The 18,170-nt window shown below is 32.6% G+C and overlaps 1 protein-coding gene across 4 annotated transcripts in view; it reads right to left on the bottom strand.

Moving 5' to 3' along the window:
- Window positions 1–18,170, bottom strand: part of LOC129943217 (saccharopine dehydrogenase-like oxidoreductase) — a 35,427-nt gene that overhangs the window by 4,693 nt on the left and 12,564 nt on the right. Inside the window, exons 1-3 of one of the 4 annotated variants that reach the window (XM_056052515.1) lie at window positions 7,114–7,264; window positions 6,561–6,746; window positions 6,361–6,486 (exon numbers count right to left, since the gene is read on the bottom strand). In XM_056052515.1, coding sequence (XP_055908490.1) covers window positions 6,361–6,486; window positions 6,561–6,680 — 246 coding nt within the window. In that variant the 5' untranslated portion in view covers window positions 6,681–6,746; window positions 7,114–7,264. Of the gene's footprint in view, window positions 1–6,360; window positions 6,487–6,560; window positions 6,747–6,892; window positions 6,909–6,959; window positions 6,976–7,113; window positions 7,265–18,170 lie in introns of those variants that run through there. The other 3 variants (XM_056052518.1, XM_056052517.1, XM_056052516.1) reach the window with 3 other exon arrangements.

The following is an 18,170-nucleotide window of genomic DNA, read 5'->3' as shown; positions in this document are numbered from 1 at the left end:
CTTGGCAATTTAAAAAAAAAATAACTAATATTTCTTTAAAATTCAAATCGTGATGGACTTCTAGCTTGCCTGAGGTGTGTTTTGTAGAAAATATTGTCTTTGTTGATTTTGTACTATTAACTTAAAGTAAAGGTTTGTGAAATAAAATTCTAAATTTGAATTTCATGTCATTTGAAAAACTAACTATGTGTCTTGGTCAAAATGTACGTTCAAAGATTGAAGTTGAATGCAAATAAAGTCCCTTATGTTGTCTGAATATGCCGAATCGTAGCAGATAGCAATTCCTCTTTCTTTACTGTTTTAATTAAAATATTTTGGTTTCAATTTTAAGTCCGTCTTATTAAGATAACGTGAAGAGTGCAATTTAAACAATTTATATTATTTGTATTCTTTCTTTATTTTTGGAAATAAATCCGCTTAAAATGTTATTAACCTAGGGCTAGTTAATTTATTTTATTTTCAAAATAAACATTCAGTTGTTTTTAAATTAAACATTTGTTTGTTTATCTGTTGGATATTTTATAATTGTTAAATAAAACATTAATTATATTTGCCATCATCTATTGTTTCCATTTGTTTTTGTTTATCTTTATTTTAAATAAATGTAAACCAGACATATTGCTGATGAAATTGAATTGTTATTAAGATTTTTTGACAAATACAAATTACCACCTGAGTAAAGGGTCATAGAACTGAAAATCGAATGCAATTTTTCGAGACCTAAAACGACAGCAGTTTGTAAAGTTATGCCTCTTATAATAAAACATCAAGTTATTAAGATTTATTGAATTAATTTCGAGAACCATTTGTAAGTATTTTTATTTTTAGTAGGTTCCACTTAAAACATATTGTAAAAACATTAACATTTATATTAGCTATTAAATGTCAAATTATCTGATTAAAATGTATATTGCCCTAAAGTGAGTGCATTAAAGATATTTTGAATCAATAAGTACTATTCTATAGTTCTGTGATTTTATGTACTTAGTCCAAAAAATTACCGCAATTTAGATAAAAACTCTACAATTTGTTGTCCAATAAGACTCTTAACAAGTGTAAAGAACAGTCCGCTATTTAGGTAGTAGTCACCTTTAAAGTTGTGTACAATAAAATCAACTAAAAAAATCATAAATTTTTATCAAATTCTCGACAGTTTACTTCTTGCAGATGTGTAATTGGCCCCCAATATCAACATTAGACTTTTTTCTTTTGTTTCGGGTGAAAGATAAGGTTTAGGCGTAAAGTTATCGTAGGCAGGTGGTCGTGGAAATTTGTTAGTCGCTATCACGGTATAAATACCAATTTTTTTTTTTTAACAATATTTGTTTCTTTTTTTGTCCAAATGAAACCTCTTATTGGAAAATACATTTCTTATAAACATTTATGTTTTGTTTTGCAGGCAAACACATTGAATGACAAAAGTTAGTAAGTTTTTGATTTTTTTTAGCCAGAATTGAAAGATATTTATAATCATTAAGTACAACTTAAATAATGATTTTGATAAGTTTCCACTTAAACGACATTATAAATTATTAACTCTATTTTAAATAATCTCAAATCAGTGATTAATTGAATTTTATCAATAAATAAATTCAAGTTCACTGATACTAATTTATATTGCATTTGCCCAAGTACAAGGTGTATTTAAGAAGTTTCGATTCATTAAATCGTATGCAATTGGAAACATTTCACGAACTTAATCAAGAACATATCAATTATCCATATTATTTGATAAAAGGTATACTTTTTTGTATTGATTGAAAATTTATTTAATGAAGCATATTCTTCTACTCACAATTTCTGTGATCTCAAGTCCAAAGTTTTGTCAAGTTCACACGAATAGAATCGACAGAACTTTGTACTAGAAGTCAGATTAAAGAAATAGACCTACAACCTGTAGAGTAGCAACAAGGAAATTTGTAGTAATAAATGGAATGTTAATTTTGTGCCTAAAGCATAAACCAATTTAATTGTGAACAAAATATGAAAACCGTTTATGTGCGGCTTTCAAGGGTATGTTAGGTTATAGTGGCTGTTCGTGATGGAGTAAGTCACACTCAGGCCAGTTTAATAGCCCATTGTGACACCACATGAGTCTTGAGGCTTTTTTCTAAGGTCGATGAAAAAAGTTGTTATCCTTATCACTTATGAAACATGGAAGGATGATTGTATTAATATGATTGAGAACGTTTAGATCTTTATAAAGGAATTGTCCTAGGTAATTCTTGTGTTTTTAAGCTACATCAGGGCAAGTACAGACCAAGTGAAGAAATGTTTGCTCCTCTTCCTCATCCATACCGCTTCTGCAAAAGCCATTTGAGAATAGCCGCGTGGCGTGCTTTCAAACTTTCAAAATATTTAAAAAGACCGATGAATTAGTAGGAGCTATTACTTGATAAATTTAAAACTTTAAATTAAAAAATAAAACCTTGTACTAATGGAAAAAAAAATAGATACACATTTTACAAGTTTTAAAAAATGAATGACAAAAAATGAATGAAAAAAACTATGACAAATGGTCAGGTTCAGACAATATAGGGAACATTGCATTCTTTGAACGTGAATTTGGGCTCAAGCAAAAAGTTAATTGATTTCAATAATTTATTACCGTCTACGCTCAGCTGATATAGAGAATAGAGAAACATCATTGTCAACAAGAACATTAGTTATATTGTAGGTATATTGAAAAGAAATAAACACAAATTATTAAATGGATTTTTTAGCTAGCTATTTTAATAAATAAGCCACAGGGTTATGTCATTCAGCTTGGAGTTGAATGAAAAAACATGATCACCTATCATTTTGACATAAATAGACATGACTAAATAGTTAGGGAGATTGGGCAGGCTCAGACGACATAAAGGACTTGAAGTTAAGGCAAGTTTCTAGTATCTAATTGGCCAGCTGACTACAAATTGGTTAGGTTCAGACTACATAGGGGACTTGAAAGTTAGGCAAGTTTCTAGTATCTTACAGCTGCAAAAAAATTACCTTCCAGTTAAGGCAACATTAATGGAAAATTGACTGGAAATATAGTACAGACAAATCTCACTAACTATTAAGTCAAGTCTATTTTTATCAAAATGACAGTTGATCATTTTTTGTTCATTTAACTGAAAGCTAAACTTTATTACTCTATGATTGATTTACTTTCTGCACAACTTCATTTAACCCTCTATTGCATACAACGCCATATATGGCTTTTAATTTTAAAGTTGCTTTTTTAGACAGAAATAAAAAAATCAAGAAATCAACGGCCATATATGGCTGTGTATGCAGTTAAGAAAATATAGATTAAAAATCATCATACCATAATGGCATTATCCGTTTTCCCAACAAGATTCTACCTCAAAGTGAAGAGAAAATACTGGAGTCAGATAACGAAGAAAAAAGGAATGGATCCGCAGAATCAGAAGAGGTGGTTTTTGAAACGAGTGACTTCGACTCTGAAGATGAAGAGCTTTTAGCTAGTTTTGTGCCACAAAAGAAAGTGCAACAGAAGAAACAGCAGAACACAATTTGGAGTGATTCAAATGGTACGAACAAAGAAGAAGATTTCCCTTTTTTAGGAAACTGGGAACTGCCAGATACCATGTCGCATTTTGAGACTCCAGCTGAGTTTTTCACTTTTTTTACCGAAGATTTGATTCAAATGATAGTAGATGAATCTTACCGAAAAGCTTTACAAATCAATATGAACAAACCGACCAATATAACGGTAAAAGAAATAGAAACATTTGTTGGTATTTGCCTGTTTATGTCCTTGATGAAATTACCTTCAACAAGAGGATATTGGAGCTCAGAAATTGGTCAAGGTTTTGTTTACGAGACATAAAGCGATATCTCCACGATAAGTTTATAAAGCGTGGTTTGCCCGGACATGATAAACTTTTTAAAGTAAGCCCTCTTCTGTGTAAAATTAGAGATCGTCTTCCTCTTATTCCAAAGAAAGAATTCCTTGCAGTTGACGAGCAAACAATTCCTACAAATGCCACTGAAGCAGTGCATCCCAAAGAAACCCCAAATGGGGTTATAAGAATCTGGTCTTAAGTGTCAGAGTTTCGCTATGACTTTAATCTTTTCGCTGAAGATCAAAGTAATACATATCCAGAAGATGCTCCTAACGTTGGTGTGAGTGGAAATGTTGCTTCACGATTGACTGCCACTCTACCAAGACACACAAACCACAAGATCTTCTTCGATAACTGGTTCAATAGCCCAAAGCTTCAGGTACATTTGACCAAAACGGAACTGGTTCCATTAGGAACGGTAAGATTGAACAGAGTGCCAAATATTGTTGCCCCCACAGCAAAGGAAATGCGAAAGAAGGGTGGCAGATATCGATGGTGAAAAAGTATCCTTTGTATCGTAGTACGACAACAAAGTTGTAAACATGCTATCATCTTTTGTGGGATGTAATCCAACAACAGAAGAGAAACGATACTGCAGAAAGGAAACAATGTATATTAAAATGGACTGTCCAAAGGTTCTGGATGTATACAATAAATACATGGGAGGTGTGAATCTATTTGATTTGATGCTTGCACTTTACCGGACCGGAATCCGATCAAAGAAATGGCCCATAATAAATATTCTTCCATTTCTTGGACCCTTGCGTAGTAAATGCATGGATTTTATGGCGTAAGAAAAGTGACGTGTCCATGCCCTTATACGACTTCAAGATGGCAGTAACCGAGCATTTCTGCAAAGTTGGCAAAACGTTTAACAAAAAGAAGGGTTGATCAGCTTCCATCACTTGTACTCCGAAAAGCACGAAAAGAACTTTGGATTCCAATCCATCGACCTCAACCCAGAAAAAAGCTAAGAAGGCTTTGGCGCGACCCAATCCTCTGAATGAAGTCCGTAAGGATCAATGGATCATCTTTCAGAATGGAAAAGCGACAGACAGCAATGCCATAATGATTGCAAATTTCGAAGTTTTATATTTTGTTCCAAATGCGGTGTTTACCTTTGCTTGAACATTGACAGAAATTGTTTTATGTCTTTTCACATTTGAATTTACTCTTTTTTGATTTTTGTAAATATTTAAATATAAAAATAAAAATAATATAAATAAAAATATGATTAAATAATCAATAAAAACATAAACTTAATTATTTGTAAGAAGTTTCTTTACTGCATAGAACGCCATATATGGCAAGGATTTTTTTGGTAGAAACATCACTAACTGACTTTTTTTGAAAATTTACTTACTTTTTCGAAATTTTTTTTTATAAAAATCTTAACCAAAATGTATTAAAAGCAAATCCAGGACATTTTTTTTAAGTGGGTCATAATGCAGCAGAGGTTTAATGCTTTCTGTATCAATTTTTCTGTATCTTGTCAATTTGGAAAAGATATTTTTTTTACAACACAAAATACAAATTGTGATGCTTTTGGTAGTTTTTTTTACTATGTACTTAAAGAAGAGGTTTGTGAAATAAAGTTCTGAATTATTTGAAATTCATGACACTTGACAAACTAACTAGTTGCCTTGATCAAAATTTACGTTCAAAGAATGAAGTTGACTGCCAAATTTATTCTCAAAATGACAGATAATCATAATTTGTCATTTAACTGAAAGCTGATCTTTATTACTATGTGATTTATTAATTTTCTGGATATTTCCATTTAATGCTTTTTGTAAAGAGGTTCTTTGTCAAATTGTAAAAGGAATAAGTAATATTTTAGCTTGTCTGAGGAGCGTTTTGTAGACAATTATGTTTTTGGTAGTTTTTCCACTATCAACTGAAGGTTTTAGTGAAATAAGGTTTCGAGTTTGCAGCTTATGACACTTGAAAAACTAACTAGTTGTCTTTGTCAAAACTGTATGTCCAAAGAACTCAGTTGACTGCAAATAAAACAACTTATGTTGTCTGAACACGCCCATTATTCTTGATTAATTTTCCAATAAAGTTGCCTTAATTAGAAATCAAATTGTTGGTAGCTAGTCATAAGATATTATAAACTTGCCTTACTTGACTTCTAAGTCATTTTTAAATTGATTACTTTATAAATTCACACATTTTTTGAATAAATTAACTTAATGCGCAATAAAACACTACAAATACAAATATTGGAAATAGTTAACTTCATACCGTGGAACCTTAACACTAGAAATTCTGTTTTCTATTCAACAAAGTCTACAAACAAAAATATAAAAGCCTCAGATTTTTTTTCGAAGAGTATATGCATCGTCTAAGATGACTCAAACCAAACCAAATAAAATTAAATTGATTTTGCCATTGATTTCAAATCAAATTAAACCGTATGAAATCATCTTTGCAAAAATAAGTATATGCAAATGAAAGATACATTTTGTTCTTATGGGAAACTATCTCTATTGGGATTATTACTCACCTTTGCCTTAGAAGCCATTTCCGATAGTGATTTTTCATCACCAACATCAGCAATAATTATTGGAATTTTGGATAAATCCTTATCAGCCTTTTTGCCCATTTCTTTTAAAACAGCTTCCAATTTTTCCTATTTTTTAAAAATAAAATAAAAGAAAAGTTTATTATAAGTTCATGGGAATTATGATTTTTTTTCAACATTACCTGATTCCTTCCAGCAATACCCCATTTTAGATTCTCCAAAACAGTAACTGCCTCCAAGACACAATATTTGCCGGTGAATCCAGAAGCTCCGAATATAATAACATCAAGTTTTTCAGACATTTTAACAAAATTATCTAAATGAACCTTCAAAAAAGTCAGGGAACAACAACAAAACTCGCTGAATTACTAGAAGAAAAAATAGAACAAACAAGAATACCACCCAGTTATATAGTTATAATGGAAATGCAACCGACCGACCGACCCACAAAGGGAACACCGAAAATGAAAATGAGTTTCACCACGACAAAATGATACGATAAAAATATATATACATATATAGGTAATTGAATAAAAAACAAAAACAAATCTTAAGCAAGAGTGTTAAGTAAAATAACACACCGAAACAAAATAAAACAAAAATCAAGATAGAAATAGCTGCTTTATCATGCTGCCTGGCTGGTGGAGTCTGAAGTCAAAGTTTAGCAAATGTGATTACGATAACAATTAAATTATTGTTGGTGAATATCTAGCTATTAAAAATATTATTACTCACATTTGTTTTGCTTCTTAATTGTTTTCTTTAAATTATGTTTCGATAATATTTTGGATGTTGTATCAAGAGGCAATCACTTCACAAAGCCTTACAAAAAGAAACAGCAGCAACAAAGCCGGTACGTGCGTAGGCTAGAGTACTTGCAATTTTACTGAAAATGTGCACACAGTACATAGCACCCACATGAAATATATTTTGTGTGAACAAGGCCGGAATTGTGCAAGAAAAAGTAATGAGGCTCAAGTTAACACAACGTTTTCTGAACAAGATGAATTTAGTAATCAGAAAACATTACATATTGTCATTATTGGTAAATTTCAATGTGGAATAATACATTTTTTTAGGCCTTAGAAATTATGCATTATTTATTAACTTCCCATAGGAAGTTATTGTAATGGGTCCGATTTATCAAATTGAAAATTTTGACATTTCTTGACGTTTCAAGGTCCCTAGAGTCGAAATAAAAGATTTTTAGAAAGATGTCTGTGCGTGCGTGTGTACGTACGTTCGTACGTCCGTACATCCGTACGTTCGCGACGTTTTTTTCGTCGTCCATAGCTCAAGAACCAGAAGAGATATCGCCTTCAAATAAATTTTGTTATACAGATAATAAGGCAGAAAGATGCAGAAAGGGCTCTCAAGAAAATTGCGCGGGTGGTTTTTTCACCATAGCAGTTTGAAAAAAAGGTGACAATTTTGGTTAACCCTAAATATCTTACGAACCAAAAACGCTAGAGACTTGAATTAAATTTTATAAAATATATTGTAGCATGATACCAAACAAATATATTTTTTGAAAAAAATCCATTTAACGGTTTTTTTTAAAAATCAATAAAACTGAAAAAAAAAATTTGTCACCTCCAAAATTTTACGACTGAAATATGATTTCATCTCTAAAACAATTGTGTGCAACGAAGAATAATGTTTTTGACATCTGATAAAATTTTGAGAAAAATTGAATTGACAGTTTTTATTACAAAAAATAAAAACCTAAAAAAAAAATTATAAAAGTTGGTAAAAATTGATTTTCGACTCGAATATCTTTTCAAAACTTTGAGATACTGGCTTTAATTTACTTTTATCTTTCAAAAAATCTTGTTGTCAATATACAATTAAAGTTTGAAAAAAATCGAATTGACAGTTTTTGTACAAAAAATTAAAAACCGAAAAAAAAAATTAACAAAAGTTGTTAAAAAATGATTTTCGACTCAAATATCTTTTCAAAATTTTGAGATAATAGGTTCTTACTAATTTTTTTTTGTAAGAAATATTGTTTTCAACATTAGGACAAATTTTGAAAAAAAATCGAATTGACAGTTTTTTTTACAAAAAATAATAACCTAAAAAAAATGTATAAAAGTTGGTAAAAATTGATTTTCGACTAAAATATCTCTTCAAAAATTTTAAATATTGGCTTGAAACTAATTTTATATTTTAAGAAATATTGTTTTCAACATTTGGTAAAATTTAAAAAAAATCGAATTGACATTTTTTTTTTACAAAAAATAAAAACCTAAAAAAAACATGTATAAAAGTTGGTAAAAATTGATTTTCGACTCAAATAGCTTTTCAAAACTTTGAGATATTGGTTTTAATTTACTTTTATCTTTCAAAAAATCTTGTTGTCAATTTTCAGTTAAAGTTTGAAAAAAATCGACTAAACAGTTTTTTTACAAAAAATTAAAAACCGAACAAAAAATTAACAAAAGTTGGTAAAAAATGATTTTTGACTCAAATATCTTTTAAAAACTTTGAAATAATAGCTTCAAACTAATTTTATCTAATAAGAAATATTGTTTTCAACATTTGGTAAAATTTTTAAAAAATTTGAATTGAAAGATGTTTTACAAAAAATAAAACTCTAAAAAAAAAACAATACTAAAACTTGGTAAAAATTTACTTTCGGCTCAAATAGCTTTTCAAAAATTAAAAATATTGGCTTCAAATTTATTTTATTTCACAGAAAATATTGTTTTCAATATTAAGTAATTTTTATATAAAAATCCAACAATCCGTTTTTTCATAAAAAAATAAAATCTACAAAAATATGGTTAAAATTGATACGAGTACATATAGGCAAACTTTTAACAGACGGGATGGGAAGTTATCAGTGTGGTCGCATCCCAGCCTCTTTTTTACACATTCGAATCAACTCCCAATGTAAAATTTTCTAACTTCATTTCAATTCTTTAACGGTTTCAACTGAAAGATGTCATTTAAAGCTCTTAAATGAGGGAAAAATTAAAATGAAAGGCAACTTTATGGGAATGTTAGTAAAGAAAATGATGTTTACTTGTGTCAAAATATTAGAGGTTACTTCTTTTTTTTTTAAATGTTAACTATTGTTGTTATGTCAAAACAAATTATTCAAGTGTCACTGGGCAGGTTATGATGATATAATGTATTTGAAAGTAAGGCATGTTTCTAGTATTTAATTGAACACCTGCCAAAAAATTGCCTTTCAATTAAGGCAATTTTACTTGGAAAGTAAGTCAAGAAAAATCTCCCTAAATAGAAACAAAAAGAAGTCGAGATGGAATTGTAGCTTTTTTGAGGGATGTTTCGTGGAAAATTATGTTTTTGGTAGTTTTTTTCTTCACGATCAACTGACGGTAAAGGTTAGTGAAGTAAAGTTCCGAGTTTGAAGTTTATGATCAAAATGAACGTTAAAAGAATGCAGTTGACTGCAAATGAAGTCCCTTATGTTGTCTGAACCTTCTAATTCTAACGAATTTTTGGAATTTGTTTTAATCATTTAAGAACAACTATTGTTAGAAATTGTTGATCTGTCAAACTACTAATATCAAAAATGAAATGAAAAACGAGTTTCTTGCAAAAACTTTTCTATTCATTCTTTTTTTAATTTTTCAGTGATGAAGGCGTTATCAATGAACAGTTGATTTTTAATTTTACATTTCGAAACATACATAATCGTTCCACTGAAAGCGTCTCTGTCAGTTAAATTTTTAATGTTCAACTCTAAACTCAAATGCTTGATTCCAATGAGGAAATGCGTGTCGAATAACATATTATTTACATACATTTTTAATGAAAGTTATAACCAACCTGGCAAAAACTTCCGATGATTGATTTTAATGACTAGCCTCTATTTTTTTTGTGGTTCTATTGATGAATACAAAAACATTTTATATATGTACATCGTTTTCTGCCTAGACAACAAAAAAATACTTTTATTAATTGTTACAAATTGTAACTATTTGACACTTCAACAATGAGTTGGGAAACGAACGTATGTACATCTCAAATTGATTCAAATTGCATTAGGCCGATTATAAATTAAAAACATTTTTGTGAGCCTTGTCAAACTTACGGCTGTCAATTATATTTGTTAATTATTTTTTTTTAGGAATTTTGTATTGGTTAAATGGGCTTTTTTCGTGGGCAATGAAGCAATATTGACGTTAATTTTTCTTCAGGGGCGTTCGTTGTACTTTCTTATCGACTTGAGTTGTGTAGGTATCTGTCAAATTTGTATTTATATTTATATACTACTGATCTTGACATAGTATCTTAGATCATTTAATAATTATTCATTTAACAAAATTCCTCAACAAGTGTTTCGCTTAAAAATTCGATATTGAGGCCCCAATTAAAACGATCACGATAAATGTGAAATTACGAAAAAATCGAATTCCTGCAAGAACGTTACTTAAATTTCATAAAATAATTAGGCGGCGGCGCATCAGTTCATAGACAAGCAATCCCTAGTGACTTACATCTCTCAGCCATTCGTATGTGGATTTATTTCAGGGATGGATGGGACCTACAGTTCTTATGAAGAATTCGATCGACTTATTTGAAAAAGCAATTTACATGACAAGAATTACTCTTGTAGGATTTGTCAATTCGTCGCAAGAGGCAGTACCCGTGAGTATAAAATTGTGAGCCTATTGATAGTTATTTATTTTGTACAATGAAAAATCTGGAACTGTCTATTGCAAAAAGCGAGACCAGATGCTTGAGAATATATCACAAAAGTATACATAAGATCTAAGCGGCGAGATGTTAATAAATACGTACGTTACAAACTTGAACATGTGGGAAAAATGTATGGATGAGTAATTATTCTTGTTCTATTAAATGGAATTAAAGAAATCGACTGTTTTAAAAGTTCATTGATAGTTATTCATACTTTTTTCTCCTATCACCTCTATCATATCAGAACTTGTTAAACCAACAAAGATTGTTTCTCATTCAACTTAAAAAAGGGCATAAATATTTCATGTAATATAAACATTAGAAAGCATGCGAAAAAAATAAGAAATACAAATTTTGGAGACAGTTCGGGAACAATAGCTAAAATACTTGTAAATGAAATTTTATGATTGGACTCAACGCAGCGATTACCCAGAAGTAACGTGTGTAAAGTCTTCCAAAATCTCTCGGATTGGCTTTTTGACCACTAATATTTTAAGATTTTAAAAGAAAGAGGTTTATTGGTATAAAAAAAGAATATGACTAATTCTTTTGCAAACCAATGATGGGTTAAAACAAGCAAAATATCGTTAACTTAATGAAACTTGAATTTGTAAAATATTGTGATGTAAATTTAAAATAAAAAGATTCTATGTATGTGATTTAAAAGGGTGTTTCTTTTAAGGAGGGACGTCCATTTCACTTATGTACATCAGTGATGACGCCGCGTCGTCGATGCTTGTCTCGCAGACCATGTTCTTAAATTGAAGAATTTTCTAATTATTCATTGAAGAGTTAATAACAATTTTGACGTAGAGCAATACAAATGACAAATGTTATTTTAAAACCGTGAAACTTTCCATTCCGTCTGTCGATTTGTCTAAAACCTTAACAAATTGTTATTAACAATATTTTGTGTGCGAAACAAAATTTTAAGTCAGTATAATATTGTTTTGTTCTCCTACTCGTAATACTTGAGCCGAAAACCCTTTTTTATTGTGTTGTAGGTTTAAGTGTTTTTGATAAACAAAATTAACTAAAAGTGAGCCACAATATTTAAAAATTGAATACTATTTCCTTTAAATGTTTTAAAGAGGCATCACTTTTCATTTTGAATTATTTCTTATATATTGAAATTTTGCTAATTATGTTCATCTCTTTTTTTTAAACTTTATACATATCTATGTATGTACATTATATTAAAAGTTAAACTGTAAGTTTGAGCAATTTATAGACCCATGCAAATTGTGAATTCCAGAGAGTTAACGATTTTCTTTGACCCGATATCATTCGGTTAAATTTAACTTAATAAAATAAAACTTGTTATAAATTGGACATTTTCGTTTTCATTTACCCGGACTTATAGTTTAAAATTTTCTTCAGCATACGATAACAAAAGTTTGAATTCAATATCTGTCTGAGATTTTTAGCCGAAAACCAACTCTTACCAATTTTATTAGCATTTTTTTTTAAAGTTTGTGGACTTGTGGATTTTTGTAAAAAAAAATTACTGAATGTTGAAAACAACCTTTTCTTTTTCAATTTTTTAGTAAAGTTTTTTTCTTTAGATTTTTAATAAGAAAAAACTGTCAACGCTATTCTTCGTTGCATAAAATTATTTTGGAGGCAAAACCATCTTTTGTTTGTAAAGGTCGAGTTACCTGATATTTATTTTTTTTTTCAGTTTTTTTGATTTATACAAAATTTATTTAGTATAGTTTTGTATCACGTCACATTATATAATGTAACATTTAATTATAGTCACTAGAACCAATTCGGGAAATATTTTGGGTAAACTAAATTACTATTTATATGAAGTCCATACTACTGGTTCTTGAAATATGGACGACAAAAAAGCTTCCCGGACGGTAGAGACTAGGAATTTTCGAAAAATTAAAAAAAAACGTCTAATTTTAAATTCAATGGTGACTACTTGACGTTCAATCGTGTGCTCAAGCCTGAATTAAGTTGTAAAATTAAGGAAGGTGTTTTGAAAGTCGGCATCTATATACTAAAAATTCAGCTAAAATGTGACGGTTATTTTTTTGTATTTTTTTTTTAAAGAAATCCGGCCTCACAGACAAACCACTTTGCGGGTTTTCATGGCTACTTCCAATGTTGTTAGATTAATTTATTAAAATGATCAGCTATAAAATATACATACATGCGTAGCTTTGTACGTGTTGTAAAAATATTTAAATTTTAATTTTTTCTTATGATTGGTAGGTTAGGTATGAACTATAATTAAATTGGTTGATACCATCATTTATAGGTCAAAATATTTCTATGATAGGTACTTACTGTTCATATTGAAATAATGGGCTAGCTATATATGTACATCTAATTATTATTTTTAATACTTCTATAGTATCTCGGTCTATTTTGTTTAAAACCATAAACAAGTTTGTAGTAGCAGAATTAAAATCTGGGGTGGAATCGGCTAAGGTGATTGTTGATAGATGACAGTCAAAATAATGGAGTTTGATCTAAGTAAGGTTATAGTCAAATTGATACCTAAAATGCTGTCCCAACAAAAATGTGATAGTCATTTTCCTAAAAATAATTCGATTCTGAAGTTACCTTTTTAGGTACAAAAACACATTCTTGTAGCTTACGACATTCGAAGAAAAACGCAAGAAAAGGAAGAATGTTACTAAAAACACATTCAATTTAATAATTTTATTTATATATTTTATAGAAATAACTTTAAATTTTTACCATAGGAACAATGAATTGTGACAATCTGAAATTGTTTAATCGAGTTGAATTGATATGAATCATCTAACACAGATGAAATGGAAATGATAGTCAATTTGGCTATCAACCTTAGCCGATTCATAAAAAGTTAATTACACTTTTGGCCAATGTCTAGATTATAAGACTTACTTACTTACTTACTTAAGGTGGCGCTACAGTCCGGGCGGACCTGGGCCTCAACCAACATGCGTCTCCAGCCAGCTCGGTCCCTAGCTAGCTGTCTCCAGTTTCGCACGCCAAGTTGGTTGAGTTCTTCACCCTCCTGAGTCGCGTTCTCATTCTACTGCGCCGTCCCTCGGGATTGGATTTTAAGACCTTCCGGGCTGGAGCGTTGATGTATATCCGCTCTACATGACCTAGCCATCTAAGACGTTGGACTTTAATTCTGCTAACTAGGTCAGTTTCGCTGTACAACCCATACAGTTCGTCGTTATATCTTCTCCTCCATTCTCCATCTATGCGTACGGGACCAAAACTCACCCGAAGAATTTTTCTCTCGAAGCACCTAAGACGTTCTCATCTTTCTTTGACAGGGTCCAGGCCTCAGCGCCATAAATGAGAACCGGGATGATGAGTGTCTTATAGATGATGATTTTAGATGCTCGAGAGAGGACTTTACTTCTCAATTGCCTTCTAAGTCCAAAGAAGCAGCAATTTGCAAGAGTTATTCTTCGTTTGATTTCAGCGCTGGTGTCGTTGTCTGTATTAATAGCGGTGCCTAGGTAGACAAAGTCCTTAACTACCTCAAAGTTATAGCTGTCCATGGTGACGTTTTGTCTAAGACATCGTCGTTCAGTGTACTTTTTTGATGACAGCATATACTTGGTCTTGCCCTCATTGACCACTAAACCCATCTTCTTCGCTTCCGTCGCAATTCTCAAAAACGCTCCACTGACATCACGCTTTGATCTTCCAATTATGTCAATATCATCTGCGTATCCGAGTAATTGGATGGACCTTTGGAAGATTGTGCCTCTAGTGTTGACGGTTGTGTTTAGCACAATTCTTTCCAGAACGATGTTGAAGAAGTCGCAGGACAGTGCATCGCCTTGTCTAAAACCTTTTTTGACAACAAATGCATCGGTAAGATCTTTTTCGACCTTGATAGAGCAGCGTGCATTCTCCATCGTCATTTTGCACAAACGGATAAGTTTGACAAGGATGCCAAAACTAGACATTGCCATGTAGAGCTCTTCCCTATAGATGCTGTCATACGCGGCTTTAAAATCGATAAAGAGATGGTGGGTATCGATTTGAAGTTCCTGGGTTTTTTCGAAGATCTGCCGTAGTGTGAATATTTGGTCGATAGTGGACTTTCCTGGTCTGAAGCCACACTGATAAGGACCTATCAGGTTGTTGACGAATGGCTTACAAAATACGGCAGAGAGGATCTTATACGCAATGTTAAGGAGAATGATGCCTCTGTAGTTGGCGCAATTCAGAGGATCTCCTTTCTTATGTTTCGGGCATACTATCCTGAGATCCCACTCATCGGGCATGCTTTTCTTCCGACCATATTTTGCAGGCAGATGAGTTGGTGCATGCTCCCTACCAAGTCATCGCCTGCTGCTTTGAATAGTAAGGCAGCGATGCCGTCAGCACCAGCAGCTTTGTTTGACTTCAGTTTAGATATAGCTATCTCCACTTCGTCTAGGTCGGGTAGGCGGAATTGTTGATCTGCGTCGCCTAGGTAGAGTAGTTCTATCTCCCTTACAGCGGAATTCGATTCGTCATCGCCGTTATATAATTTGGAGAAGTGGTCTGTCCATATTCTCAACATAGACTGCGGTTCTACTATAATGGTACTCTGATCGTTTTTAAAGGCTTCGGTTCGTGGCTGGTACCCTGTGGAGGTTTTTTTTACCTTTTGGTAAAATTTACGAACCTCATTCCTGTTGTGACATCCCTCTATCTCCTCGATCGCGCGCTTCTCGTGCTCTCTTTTGTATGCCTCTTGTTTCGCTGCGTGCGCTTGCCGGCATTCATCGCCAAACCAGGGGTTTCGCTGTGGTGGCCGTGTGAAACCTAGCACTTCAGAGGCGGCATCTCTGATGGCTGCAAGGCAATTTGCCAATGGTTTTCAATGCTTAATGCAGGAAGCATAGGACTTCGTAAGAGGTTATTAGAGACTCGATCGGAAAAGGACAGTACTTCCTTGTTTTGGCTTGGCTCGGGATATCCGTAGCCGTACCTTGGCTACAACGAGGTAGTGGTCCTGGATACTAAAGAAGTGTCGTGCGTCGATCGCAATGTGGTCAATCTGGTTGACTGTTGATTGATCAGGAGATTTCCATGTCCCCTTGTGGATATTTAGATGCGTGAACTGCGTACTAGCTACCAGAACGTCTCGCCCCGCAGCAAAATCGACCAGCCTGAATCCGTTGTCGGAGGTAGTGTCGTGCAGGCTGTATCTCCCGATTATGCCACCAAAGATGTCTTCTCTTCCTAACTTGGCATTAAAATCTCCTAAGACAATTTTAATGTCATAGCCAGGGCACTGCTCATAAGTCTTGTCCAAGAGCTCGAAGAATATGTCTTTGGTGTCTTCATCTTTCTCCTCTGTTGGGGCATGCGCATATTAGGCTTATGTTGGCGAATTTAGCCTTGATGCGGATTGTCGTGATGAGCTCGCTCACACTGTTGAAACTCAAGACTTTTTGCCTGAGCCTAGTTAAAATAACAAATCCACACCCAAATAGACACTGTCTTTGTTCTCGGTAGCAGTCGCCGTTGTAAATATCGCAGTCTTTTAGTTTGCGTTGTCCCGGTCCATCCCATCGCACTTCTTGGATGGCTGTAATATCTGCCTTGCAGCAGCTTAGGGCTTCCTTTAATTGTTCGGCTGCACGTGGTCTGTTAAGGGACCTAACATTCCACGTACATATCCGAAGTTTGTTTTCCTTATTTCGTTTGCGTGGGTTGTCAACAGTGAATCCGTCTGTATCCGAGGCTTGTTGGTTCTTCGAAACTAAAGGAATTTTTTTACGTGGCCAGGAAGTCACCCTGACGGCACAACCCCCAACCTGGAGGGCCAGATCCATAGTATAACTCCAAGGAAGGGGAGCCGGATAAACCGCTCCTTACAGGCCTGGGCTCCGAATATGTCAACGAAGCCCTATAAGGTGTTTACTAAGTAGTTCAACCTTACTGGAACTGTAGACGCCATCGTTGATTCCATCTCGGAAATTCCTCCGCTGCCGTCTGGATAAAGCGAGGTGCCTTAGTGGAAACACCTCTCCCCCCTCTCTCGTTTGCTGCCCCCAACAACTTTCCACTGGGGTTGGAACCCAATCTCCAGTTGGGATACTAGGCACCCGATGTTCACCGCAGGACGTTTTAAGCAGAGTTGCTATTCGATCCTTTTGTTCAACAATGTTTTTTTTGTTCTTTAATGTTACCTAAGGGCAGATTCCAGAAAGCACGGCGGATCGATTTTTTGGTGCGAACCTCCCGCTAAAAATCGCAATGTTGCGGCAAGCTTGAGTATTGAAAGCAAAGAGGTAGTGTTTTCTCGTTTGAAATCATCTTTGATTTTTTCAAAAACGTACGCAAATGCTTCTCGCGATAATCGAAACAATTTTATAAACCTTATGGATCAAACATTATTAAAAAAAATTCAATTTGAAAAAAGATAATTAAATACACACTCTCTGGGAGAGAAAAACAATTAGTTTTAGTGGAAGGAAATGTCATATTTTTGGAAACAGCTGACAAATAAATGGAAAATTGGAAAATATCATGGAAATGGATTGGAAATATTTGACATTTAAGCTGGAAAAATGGAAGACGGTCGATTGAATTTTCGCTTTCAATGCGATCCGCCGCGCTTTCTGGAATCGGCTTTCTAGGTATTTTTCAAATAAACATTTGTATGCACTTATTTACTTTAACTTCACGACATTATGTTTTGTTTTTCTGCAAACAAAATAAATAAAAATAAAGCTTTTCGTTATAATTTTAAAAAATATTTTATTTCCAGATAAATGAAAATGGTTATGTGGAGACACTGGGCAATTTTAGACCATATAAGCGAATTCATTTATATATAACTTTTTCCTTTTTTAATTTGACAAGGAAACCTATAAATAAATTACAAAGTAATAAAGTTCAGGTTTAAATTGAATGAAAAATGTCAAAATGACAGTTGATCTTGTTTTTTCATTTGAATTTATTACACTATGATTTATTTATTTTCTGTACAATTCCATTTAATATGTTGTGTAAAAGGATTACTTGTATATTAGAAAAAAAAATAAGTTATATTTCTGTACAACAAAAAGGCAAATCTTGTTGGACTTGTAGCTTGCTTGCGGAGTGTTTTGTAGACAATAGTGTTTTTAGAAGTTTTTGTTTATTGAATTGGA

The sequence above is a fragment of the Eupeodes corollae genome, chromosome 1, assembly GCF_945859685.1.
Source record: "Eupeodes corollae chromosome 1, idEupCoro1.1, whole genome shotgun sequence".
In the NCBI taxonomy this organism is placed as follows: domain Eukaryota; kingdom Metazoa; phylum Arthropoda; class Insecta; order Diptera; family Syrphidae; genus Eupeodes; species Eupeodes corollae.
This window is presented reverse-complemented; position numbering and strand designations above follow the sequence as displayed.